The following is a 12,987-nucleotide window of genomic DNA, read 5'->3' on the forward strand; positions in this document are numbered from 1 at the left end:
TTGCCAGAGGTGGTCCGGGAGCTTCCCATCAGCCTCACTTCTGCCTCTGGAGGCCACGTCGCCTGCCTCCCTCCCTTGCTCATTCTGCTTCAGCCACATCATCCTGCTTTCACTTCCTCGGATAGGTCAAGTTCATTCCTGCCTTCAAGGCCTTTACCTATCTGCCGCCCTATGCCTGGAGTGCTCGCCTTTCAGATTTTAGCACAACTTTCTCCTTCGCTACACATCGATTAACCTAGAAACTCGCCCCTTTAGAGTTATTATCTGTCCCCTAGTCAGTAATAAGGAGTAAAAATCTAGCAGACCACAAAGATTGATCAAAACCACCAAGAAAACTGACCCAGAACTATCTAAAAGGATCATTTAAATAGTTGTTGTGTTTTATATGTACCCTGAAGCAAATGCAAACCTTAAGTTCCGGAAAGTACCAAAACAACCTAGTGAAATTTGTCTGCTCTCGACTCTTGCCACCTGAGACGGATAACAATTTTGGCTTTGGATTTTAATAAAAATTTTGCCTTCCTAGAATCAAGGTCTAAAAAACCATAATTCCTGTAAATGTTTATATAGTGGTGTTTTGTGTCACCTGTGTAGGAACTGTGAGGTTTCTACAGTTAGCGTTACAGTTCATCTCGCTGACTGACAGTTGGACAGGTAAGTGCATTGAACAATTGAATCTCTGCCTCAACTATTAAATTAATGATATTCTACAAATAGGCAAACAGGCCATCCTGGATTTATAATTCAACTAATAATCAAGGGCCTCTTACTATCGACACTGAACACTACACCCAGGACATAAAGGTTAATAAAGCAGCCCCTGCCTTCAGGAGCTCATCATAATCCAAGGGTGGCTCATCGTAGGTGGTGGGGTTTCTGTAGGTTTTGTACAGGCTGCTCTGGGAACCGAGGGAAGAGGGGACCCTCTTGGGATCCTCCTCCCCAAAATGCATGGAATTTCATAATGGTTAAAGAAACTCATCACATGGCTATGTTGGTTGGGTTCTTTGGTTCTCATTTTTGTATAAACCAGGATATTTTAAAAATTAAAATTAACCTTCCTTCTCATCCAGATCTCTGCTTCACTCCCCAAATGTAACAATTATTAGCCATTTATTGTTTATTTTTCGAGATGCATTCGGTCAATATTGTAAGTCCTTTTTTTTCCTCCCATAAAAATGGAACTATTCTATACATACTGTTCAGCATCTTGCTTTTATGATTAACAATATATTGATATTTGTAATATATAGAATATTTGTCCATGTTGGTTTATGCAGATCTACCTCATTGTTTTAACACCACGTGGCTTCCAATCTAGCCCATCAAACCCTTTCTTTATATGCAGCCAGAAGCACCTTTTATTTCCTTTTTGTTTTTAAGTTCATTTATTTATTTTGAGAGAGCAAGAGAGAGTGCAGGCGGGGAAGGGGCAGAGAGAGGGAGAGACAGAATCCCAGGCAGTCTCCACACTGTCAGTGCAGAGCCCGATGTGGGGTTTGAACTCATGAACTGTGAGACCATGACCTGAGCTGAGATCAAGAGTCAGATGCTTAACCAGCTGAGCCACTCAGGTGCCCCTTCTTTTTGTTTTCTAAAAGTATATGGTCTTTTTTCTTTTTAATTTTTCCAGTTATTTTTATTGTGGCAAAATACACATAACATGAAATTAACTATCTTAATCGTTTCCAAGTGTATGGTTCAGTGATATCAAGTACATTCATACTGTTGTGCAGCCCTTACTACCATCCATCTTTGTAACGCTTTTCATCTTGAAAAACCAAAACTCTGTCCCCATTAAGCCCTAACTCCCTGTGACCCCTTCCCCCAGCCCTGGCAATCACCATTCCACTTTCTTTGTTTCTTCTTCTTTTTTTTAATCTCCCCTTGTCCCTCACATCCCAGCCTCTGTTAACCACCATTCCACTCTCTGTTACTATGAGTTCAGCTTTCTTTTTTTCTTTAGATCCATATATAAACCAGCTTACACCATATCTGTCTTTCTTTATCTGACCTGTTTCAACTTAGCACAATGTCCTCAAACCCATTCATCCACATGGTTGCATCTGGAAGAGGCATCTTTTCAACGTGCAAATCTGAATACTCAGACCCTTCTCCCCACCAGTTTCTCTCCCTGCCAGTGCTGAGCTCCTATTAAAATGCATTTATAACTGAAGACCAAAGGCCACACGATTGCCTGTGGGGCCGCGGGAGGGAGCTCCTCACTCAGCCCACCCCTGGCTCGCTCCCTCGCTTCCTCGAGCAGCCACCTTGTCGCCCTTCCAGTCTCTTGTCCTGTTCCCCATCTTCCCCCCTTCCCTGGGATCTTTTCCTCGGACCATGTTCCCCCTGCTCTCCCTCAACTCTGGTTTTTACCTACTTATGTGGAGAGCCCAGCTTCCTACAGACCCTTACTTCTAGAGCAATTCTCATTCCCCAATTAGATGGAGATTTGCCTTGTCCTTTCCAGTAGCACCGTGGAGGTAGTCCTTGACTGGCTTGGCACACTTGTGTGTCTACAGCTACTATGGGATCATTTCTTTGGTCTCTGTACCCCTCAAAAGACGGGGAACTCCAGGAGCCAACTGTGTACTTTCCCTCGCTCTTTATCCCAGCATCTAGTGCCATGCCTGGCACATAGTAGGTGCCCAATTAATGGCTGTTCAGCAAGCAGATCCTATGAAAGAGGTGAACTTTTCTTTCCATTCCTTTCCTACGCTGTCCTCTTCTGAAGTTTAATGAGAGCTCTTAATCTTTTGCGATCTCATTGACTGCCTTGCTTGTTCAAATAACTCTTAGCTACGGAAAGCAGAAGGTAATTTGAAAGCCCTCCTCTCAATTAGTCTAGCAGCAGATGGTCTCAAAAGTTATCTAGCTGTCTGATGTCCACACATCGCACACTCACTCTCTTTTTAAATAATATAGGTGAACACATGAACGAGCCTGGCTACGTTCACGTAGGTAAATTAAAAAACAGATCTAGGCAATGTGTTCTAGAATGAAATTTATAAATCTAATGGTGTCTCCTTCGGTGGAGTGGTGGTTGTTGCTGGGTCTGGTTTTAGTCTCATCCTGGCCACAGGTGGTCTGTTTGACCCCATGCAGCTGCTTAAGTCCAGCCTCTCTCCCTAGCTCCAAGGGCTACGTTACAATTGACAGGTAAATGCAAACACACTGTGGAAAACACAAAACCTTAAACAAACTGAGTTTGAAACCTAGATACAAATGGTCTCGCAGACCCATAAGCAGGCAGTTTGTGTGCATGTGTCCCTGGTCATGCACCTGTTGGGGCTGATGGGATCATTCCATCGAGCATCTTCCGGTGCACAGCTCCTCTCTGAGCTGTGCTGTAGCTGGCATAGTGAATGGTTCATGCAGCGGGACTCTGGGATGCGGCAAAGTGATAGCTCGTGAGGGTCTCGTGACTTATGCCAGGACTGGAGGTGGCAGCTTCGGCCACCTGGTGCAGATCCTCTTGATGCTTCCAGACCGAGGTTGGATTTACTCAGATCCAGCCTGGTTCCAACCCGATTAGTGAGTAAAGCAGCCACATTCACTTCTACCAGAAAAATTTCAGCCGACAGTAACGTAGGAAAAAAAAAAAGTGGGGGTAGGGGGAGGAGGAAGCAGAGCTTTTCAGAGGAATTTCAAGAACGTTTTCCCAAAGGTTCAAACAGCCTGGAATGCAGAGTTTGGGGAAGTAGAGCAGATGGCCAGAAACGTACGCAGCGTAGGCAGCTCAGGCCTGGGACGCCGTGCTGAGCACGTAACCCAGCGCCGTTGTCTGTCCACGGTAGCGGCCGGACCGCTGTGGGTTGTGTGCTCGCTGTGGATACACAGTTGATACGAGTGAGCTATTCACATGAAGTTCGCAATCAACTGTGAGGGCTCAGCGGGAACGCACGTGGCCCTGCCATAGCAATGGGAGCGGAGCCCTCTCCCAAGTCGGAGTAGAAACATCGCTGGCTGCCCTTGCGGTGATGCTAAGTGGCTGTTACGGTGAGGTCTGAGCGTTGGACTCCAGCCTACAGCTGAATTTTTCAGAGAAGGTTGAAATAGTTGCAAATCAAGTGAGTCCTACTTTTCTTCCAGCCAGAAGAATGAGTGACTCTCAGTGTGAACCAGGCATTGCCAAATTAAATGCCTCTGATCCGGGACGGAGGCTTCGTTCTCGTTTCACAAAACACCTTCTCCCCTCCGTGGCGACCGGTCACTTGCCGTGATTTCTGTCAGTCCCTCTGGCCATATGTGAGCTGGTTCGGACAGAGCCGGGACTGCGGTCATGGTCAGTCTCACTGCTGCATGGACCTCGTGAGCTCAGGCAGCCAAGCTCACCTGGCAAAACCAGACCTCAGGGGTCTTGGTAAAAACTCAGGAGTCTGAAGTTCTCGGTGTGAACACACTTCACTCATCTCATTCTTCTCAAACTCTCAGGAGCCATCAGGTTTGGGGGCATGAGTCCCTTTTCCGTTAGGCTTCTAGAAAGGGGATCTGCACACTTGGCCTTGTTTGGGTGTCTCCCTGTGCTCTTCTTCAGATTGTAACCATTCAAGGTAAAGCATAGCCGGTTCTCAGATTCCATGGTCACTGAAGATGTAGCTTGGGTGAGTGTGTATGTATGTGCCCGCACATCGCACACATTCCCGCAGAGTTTGGCCCAGTGAGAAGAGTCCGAGCATTTCACGGGAAGACGGGCCCGTCCACACACCCACCCCTGAATCCCATTTTCAGGCTCCCGTAGTCCTAATGTGAAACCAGTCGTCTCGAGGTGCTGGTGCTGTGAGTCCAGCACAGAAGGCATCCCTTTCCCACACGAACTTGGCTTCTCTTTGGTCTTATGTAGCCCTTTTTATTTTCCAAACTTCCTTTCAAGTCCTGTTCACATTATCCAGAACATTCCACATGTGTGCAGGTCTGTAAACTGTTCATACTTTGACACTCTTGACCTGTGCCAGGCATGAGATTATGTCCCATTCGTCCATTTATTTTCCTGCTCATACAGGTTGGTGTTTTTTGAAAGGGCCCAGAGCATTGCTCAGTAATCCTGAGCTCGCAGTGCGTGCCTCAGAGGGCAGTGTCCTGCTTCTCCTTATCCTTTATCTCTCTTCCACCATGACACCTGCTCCTTTTTAGGACCACCCACCACATGCCCAGCAGCAGACTTTCTTACTTTTCTTCACATGTTTTCTAACTTGTGCCTACAATAAGCCATGGGGTACGTGTTGCTATTTTCATCTTATAAATGAAGAAACGAAGTCTCAGGGAGGTCAAGTAAACATTGCAGCTAGGATTGAAGGCAAGGTTGGCGTGATCCCAAGGCCCACACTTCTTCCACTGTTATGCTGGAAGATAATCCCATGGATGTTTTCTTCAACTAATTTATTGCTGATTTTTAAATATTTTTATAAAAGGAATACATTATTCTTTTGAAAGAAGCTGGAAAAGACGGAGGAGTATAATGAAGGAAATAAAAATCACTTGTGATTCTGCCTCCCATTGACCTCTATTGTCAGTGTGTTCCTGGGTGAGGCAGACTTGGGTCTAGATTTGAGCTCACCCAGCTGGTGATGCCAATTTCCTATAAAGCAGAGAGAGAAAATAATGGATCTTCAGTTGGTTGTAATGATTAAGTGAGATGTTTTCAAAGAGCTTAATGTTCGTCATTATTATCACTCTGTCTTGAGCTTTTCAGTGTAGAGTTAGGCACTTTGAGTTCACGTGTGACTGTACTATATGGGTAGGTCCTGTTTGGCCAACTGCTTTTGTTCTCTTGTTGGAACAAAACATCTCTTGGGGCGCCTGGATGGCCCAGTCGATTAGCCATCCAACTCTTGATTTTGACGCAGGTCATGTTCTCGCAGCTCGTGAGTTGGAGCCCCACATTGAGCTCTGTGCTGACAGTGCAGAGCCTGCTTGGGATTCTCTCTCTCCCTCTCTCTGCCCCTCCTATGCTCGTGCTCTCACACACACACACACTCTCTCTCTCAAAATAAATAAATAAACTTAAAAAAAGAAGAAAACATCTCTCCATCTCACTAAGAGTTGGTATTTAAGTTGTTTCCCATTTTTTTTTTCTTTTATAAATTGTTTTGTCTACTTGTGGGACAGAGAGAGAGTGTGGGGGTAGGGCCTCTGGCTATAGCTATAACATTTTATTTCTTTAAAAAAAACCTGAATTAACAATCTAAAGCAAAAATGGTTCAATACGAACTTTATTAACTTTGAACAGTATTAACTTTGAGTGGTGGGTACCTGGGGGTTGTGCTTATTTAATGAACCTTTTTCTAAATGTATAGTATTTGGCCATTTAACATTTAAAAGTTCTGATGCTGAGATGAACGTCCTTGTATATAGGGCTTTACGCATTTATAGGACAATTTCCCCAGCATAAATTCTAAAAATTGGAATTTCCGGGTCCATTAAGTCTACACAAGGGTTGAGTATCAATTTGCACGTCCTCATTTCTGCACACATATCAGCTGTGGTTATCAAATATTTTATTTATTTATTTAAAAAAAATTTTTTTTAAGGTTTATTTATTTTTGAGGCAGAGAGAGACAAAGCATGAACAGGGGAGGGGCAGAGAGAGAGGGAGACACAGAATCTGAAACAGGCTCCAGGCTCCAAGCTGTCCGCACAGAGCCTGACGTGGGGCTCTAACCCATGGACTGTGAGATCATGACCTGAGCCGAAGTCCGATGCTCAACCGACCAAGCCACCCAGGCGCCCCTCAGCTGTGGTTATCAAATATTTTAAATACTGTTTGGAATGGATAGAGGAATTGAATTTTTAAAGAATTATGGAAGTAAATAATTTTCTATTTGTGTGTCTTTGGTAGATTCCTTTTTAAAATTTTTTTTTAAGTTTATTCATTTTTGAGAGAGAGAGAGAGAGAGAGACAGAGCGTGAACAGGGGAGGGGCAGAGAGAGAGAGAGAGGGAGACACAGAATCCAAAGCAAGCTTCAGGCTCTGAGCTGTCAGCACAGAGCCCGACGCGGGGCTTGAACTCCCGAGCCACGAGATCCTGACCTGAGCCGAAGTCGGACGCTCAACCAACTGAGCCACCCAGGCGCCCCGGTAGATTCCTTTTTATATTTTTGCCCATTTTTCTATGGTGTGTTCCTGGTTTTTCTTAATGATTCGTAAGAGGCTCTTGTATGTTAAGGACATTAGCATACTTGATCTGGGTTATCCATAGAAAATAATTCTTCCCAGTTGGGGTGGCCCTTGTATTTTAGGTTGCTGAAGCAAGGTCAGTGAAGACCTTCCTGTTACAAAGGTCACAACTCACACCCAGGCCTTTGCTTACTTTCGCCCCAGACCTGCAGTGGAAGTCAGGTCACATGGCGGAGAGCCTCACCAACATGCCCCGGCACTCCCTCTACATCATCATCGGGGCCCTCTGCGTCGCCTTCATCCTGATGCTCATCATCCTCATCGTGGGCATTTGCCGCATCAGCCGCATCGAGTACCAGGGCTCTTCCCGGCCAGCCTACGAGGAGTTCTATAACTGCCGCAGCATCGACAGCGAGTTCAGCAACGCCATCGCCTCCATCCGGCACGCCAGGTGGGCTGCGTGGGGAAGGGAGGGGGGAGGAGGGGAGAGCCCGCTGCCATCTGGGTGCGTTCCTGGGAGGCGGGTGGTGTTGCGAACAGGAATCCACACCTGCAAAGAGGATTTCATAGACGAAAGCATAGGTTCAAGGCATACTGGGGACAGATAATTGGGCTGCTTTATAATTTGCTGCTAGCTTACTGTTTGCATTGAATACATTCATTCATTTAATTTGTGTTTATCCGTGCTATAAATAGCCGATTCTTAATCACTGTGTAGGAAACGTTTTTTGATGATTGCTTTTTGGAACGTCTTTAGCTGTGCTCTCCAAACAGCATAGGTAAGCAGTGACATTCGATTTAGCGGCTTCCTTAAGGAATGACAAACAGCTTTCATTCTGCTGTTGGTGTACATATTCTAGAAAACGATGTCCTTTTCTGGAGGAAAGACTCCTGGAGGGACGAGGTACCACACCAGTGGTGCCACAGAGAAAGCAGGAGTCGGGTGTCCGAAGTGTGGCATTTAGTCCCAGCCACCCCATTACTTGACTCTATTTCACACAGACCATTCAAGCCTCTGCAAACACTGGTCCCTGAATAGCGAAAAGTCATGTCTCCCTTAGTCAAGGTAATCAAATTAAATTACAAATAGTAAAGGCTTGTATAAAGAGATAACATCCTATGTATTCTCCAAATCTATAACACTAACAAAATCAGCTAATCTAACTTTTTTTCACTTTTAAAAAACTTTTTAAAATTATTATTTATTTTTGAGAGAGAGGGAGGGAGACACTGAATCCGAAGCAGGCTCCGGGCTCTAAGCTGTCAGCACAGAGCCTGACGCGAGGCTCGAACTCACAAACCGTGAGATCATGACCTGAGCCGAAGTTGGACGCTTAACCGACTGAGCCACCCGGGCGCCCCCATATTTTATTTTTGCACAGTATATTTAGTACAAAAACGAGTGCGCCAGTGTTTCTTAAAGGAAAGCTGTTTTCTCTTTTAATTGCTAGAATGATCTAAAGTGCACAATTCAGGAAGTCTGTGCTGTAGTAAAGAGCGGGCTGAGCTCGGTGTCTTCAGATTGGGGTCATGAGAGCTAGTAGCTGCAATCCTCTGTTGGGAGGCTGTGTAGTCGTCTTGATCAAAATACACGCAGCTCCGGATTCCGTCTGAACGGTACAGAGGCTACGAGGTTCAGAAAGTTTGCTTTCTGCGCAAGGAAATCCCCAAACCAATTCTGAGTCAGGCCCTACGTGCTGCTCATCACTGACTCCTTCCTTTAAGGGTCAGCTTAACAGCACAGCCTCCGGGAAGCCCTGAGGCCAGTCCCTGCACGTCTTGTTTATTTGACTCGTCCGCCAGCCTGTACACAAAGGGCCGTTTTCTTTCCGTCTCCAGCAGGTGCTGGCACATAGTAGACCCTCCTTCCTACAATCTGAGGTCTGTAGTGACAGGACGGTCTCTGTCAGGGATTGGTGCGGGATGTCTTGACCTGCCCGAGAGGTGACGTCATTCCAGGGCAGCAGCCTCCCAGGCGTGCCGGAGGTTCTCCGAAGTCACCGGGTGAGAGGTGAAAGCTGTAAAAAGTGGAGGCGAGGAGGCAAGCTCCTCTGTTGCTCAAGAGTCTTCTCCCTCTGTTCCCGGAGGTGCTGAGTTCACCGGGAAGGAGCGGCATCGGCGGCGCGACACCGGGGTGTGTTGGGAGACCCAAGAAATCAGGTTCCCTCCACCCCCGGAGGGATCTCTGGCCAAGATCCTTTTGTGTTCAAGAGGAGTAGTTTATTTCAGCCCCAGCATAGTTAAGGATAGATTCTTCTGAGCTTCCTGCTTAGATAGCCCGCTAGGAAGATATTTAGCTGGATAGTCTTGGAAGGAAAGAATTAACTTAAAAGCATTTACAGACCCGGTTCTTATTTGGTGCTGATTTGTATCAAAAATATTTACTGCAGAATTCCTAACCAGTAAGCTCCTCCATGCACCGGTGACTACCGATAAAGCCACTGAAGTCAATACAATACCTTCCCCGATATCTGGAACGTTCCCTCATAAACGTTTACTCAGCTACGACCTGTGGTTTCTACAGCCTGGCTGTCTAGAGGTCCTGGCTGGGTCTCTGGCTGGTTGGCCCCTTTTCACTCCTTTTTCCTGGAAACCCTAGAAAAGCATTGAAAAAAAATTAACCCTTTTCGCTATTACCTCCTCCCTAGTTTTCAGCAGTGACCTGTAGCTTGCTCCCACTTCCCAGCCTGTCTCCCAGCTGCTGGCCCGGAGGTGACATGGGATCTGAATGCCATCAGCTGAGCAGCCACGCGGGACGAATACTGAGGGGGTCACCTGTGGCATTCACGAGTGACCGAGGCAGCGTCTGGTGATTCCGATGTCAGCTCTCAGTTGATGCCGGTGCTGGGCTGTGAGGAGCCCCTTTCTCTCTCTGATTAAGAGTCGTGTGTTCTGTGGCTGCTTTGCTGACCCCTTGGGCCGGAGAGAGTTTGCAGCTGACCAGTGGGAGCGCACGGGCATTCCGGGCTCTGGAGCGAGGTCACATCTCGGCTGCAGATTGCTCCCTGCTGCCCCAGCGCTAAGCGCCTGGTCGCACAAAACAGAACCAGGGAAGCTGAGAGAGGACCCGGTCACGTTTGCTCAAAGAGCATCTCTGGCTTTGGGCCTTTCTCAAGGTCAGATCCGCCTGCTTTCCCTGTGGTGGTGTTTTAGCTCTTGACTTCCAGGGGCGCATGAACTGGAAGAGAGCACGATCTCGATCTGCCTGAGAATTGGCTGCAGTATGTTTTAGTGAAATAACGTGGGCAAGACTTGTCACCAGATAATCTTTGGGATGTCAGTGACATTAATGCTATCGTGGCCACAACTTCCATCATTCCTTCTAGTTTTTGTTGACATGGCCAGACACTCCGCTGAATCCTTTGGAGAGAGGGACCATGAGTGATTCTTAGGGTCTTCAGCAACGGTCTGCAAAATATTTCAGCTGGTTCAGACCGTGTATTCTCTGGGTGCCTGTGACTGTTCAGCTCTGCCTTTATAGTGTGAAAGTAGCAGAGACACATTATGAATGGGTGCAACTGTGTTCCAATCAAACTTTATTTAAAAACAGGCAACACGCTGTAATTGGTTTGCAGGCTATTGATTGTTAATCCCTGGTCTACGTTATAATTTTCTTTATTTTCCAAAAAGATTTTTTTTACATTTAAAATGTACCTTTATGATAAGAAAAAAAAACCCAGCATGTTATTTGAAGGAATAGTCACATAAATATTCCTGCCATAACACAGGCAAGCTCTTATATTGGTTTAGTACCTGAGAGTTTTTGTTTCTTTTTAAGGTTTATTTATTTATCTTGGGAGAGAGAGAGATCAGTCGAGCATGCGAGCCAGGGAGGGACAGAGAGAGAGAGGGAGAGAGAGAATCTCAAGCAGGCTCCACGCTGTCGGCTCACCCGATGTGGGGATCCATCTCATGAACCGTGAGATCAGGACTTGACCGAAATCAAGAGTGGGACCCTTAACCAGCTGAGTCACCCAGCGTCTGAGAGTTTAAATGGACTTCTATAGGTGTCAGCTTCTTTCTTAACACCCACCCAGTTCTGGGAGACCAGGAAACTATAAAAAGCTATCGGTATTATAAATGTGAGTATGAATGCACAGTCCCGTTTTACTCGATGTAAGCTTGCCACGGTGATGGGTGGAGGAGATTCAAGGGAAGTCTTGGGTCACTCTATTGTGTTTTAAAAACCACTTTAGCTTCTGTGTGGTAGCTACCGCACTTTGTGCGGAGACCCCTGTACGTCCCTGGAGGAAGTGGAATGGACTTCTCGGGAGCGAGTTAAGGGATTCCAGCTCTGAGACAGTGCCAAGTTCCCTTTGTAACCAGCGTTATACTTCATTCCCATACTGGTGTGGAGTCGATGTCAGTAGCACCGGGCACAAAGCCAGTTACCTGTCTAGATATGAAGTGAGGCTCCTTGTTCTTGTCCACGTCGACCGTGTGGCCACTCCTGGCTGGGTTCAGCCCTTGCCTCGTTTTTCTCAGCGGACCCCAAACACCCCTCCTCAAACCTGCCCTGTCGATATTCAGCCCCATGACCGCAGTTTAAGGTCACAACCCTTTGAATTATAGCTTATTGGTAGATTGCATAACACGGAGGCATTTAACTTTCTGGATTTTGAAGAAACAGGTTCTTCTTCAAACTATGAAATCACATAAAAAATGAAATGGGTATCTTGGGGCGGCTGGTGGCTCAGTCGGCTAAGCGTCTGACTTCAGTTCGGGTCATGATCTCACGCTTCGTGAGTTCAAGCCCTGGCTTGGGCTCTGTGCTGATGGCTCAGAGCCTGGAGCCTGCTTCGGATTCTGTGTCTCTGCTTCTCTCTGCCCGTCTTCCATTCACTCTCTGTCTCTATCTCAAAAATAAATAAACATTAAAAAAATTTTTTAAATAAATAAAATGGATATCTTAAACACATATTCAACCTATTAAGTCACTTGGATTTTTCCTCTTGGTCAGCCGACTGATTAATAGGCTGTGTGTGATTTGCTGGCCCTCCCATCAGATCAGGAAACTGCCCCATGGTTACTATGGAAAGAGGGCTTTTCACAGGGATTGTCCTGTTTTGTTTAAAATGAACCAGTGGTATATTGTTACCAATGGGTCTAGCTATTTTATGAGACCTAGATTGTCAAAATATTTGCGCCCTAAAGTAGCTTCTGAAATTTTCAGCGTTGGGAGAAAGTATCCGGATCTAGTTGGCTTCTACACTCTTGTTCCTTCCCGTGGTCTCAGATATACACAGGCCTCGTGCAATTTAGATAAACAGACTCCAGGCTGGACTCCAACCCAGGTTTATGGATGCACAATCCCAGGCCTCAGTGAGCCTTCACATTTTAGCTGTGATTTTATTGAAAGCTTTTTAATCTTTCGGTAATACCCTTGGATTTCTTGGTGGCAGAACGCATGAACTCATTAGTCTGTATTTTGCCCGGTGCCCATCTGGCACGGTTTATGCCTTTGTGCCCCTGAAGACCAGTAAATCTTGAGTGAATCGGAACAAAAGATTGATGAATGTTTAAGAACCAAAGGTCATATGGAGAATGCGATGTTTTCTCATCTCCCACTCTCTTCTACTCCTCACTGTATGTGAGAGGGCGGACCTCCCAAGAAAGCAAAGGAAAAACTAGGGATGGGGGTGGGGGTGGGTAGGGGGGAGGCTGTGGTAAATGAGCCCCTCGAAGTGTTTGGGGCCCATCCGACCCACCATTTAAAAATTTCAGATTCTTTACGTATTTCCTTTGTGAATCCGTTGGACTTGAAACAGTTAAAAAGAGTTGTCTCTACTAATGAGGAGGGGAGGTGGGCAAGTGTGGAAGATTGTTTAAGTCATACTGCACTCCAGGGACTTAGGGAAGGTGAGGTCTTC

General features: G+C 46.2%; 1 protein-coding gene across 1 annotated transcript in view; it reads left to right on the forward strand.

Moving 5' to 3' along the window:
* Positions 1-12,987, forward strand: part of DNER (delta/notch like EGF repeat containing) — a 317,214-nt gene that overhangs the window by 302,415 nt on the left and 1,812 nt on the right. Inside the window, exon 12 of the mRNA XM_019445680.2 lies at positions 7,322-7,568. Within this exon, the coding sequence (XP_019301225.1) occupies positions 7,322-7,568 (247 nt within the window). The remainder of the gene's footprint in view (positions 1-7,321; positions 7,569-12,987) is intronic.

This window comes from Panthera pardus, unplaced genomic scaffold (assembly GCF_024362965.1).
Source record: "Panthera pardus isolate Hobbes unplaced genomic scaffold, ASM2436296v1 HiC_scaffold_10, whole genome shotgun sequence".
In the NCBI taxonomy this organism is placed as follows: domain Eukaryota; kingdom Metazoa; phylum Chordata; class Mammalia; order Carnivora; family Felidae; genus Panthera; species Panthera pardus.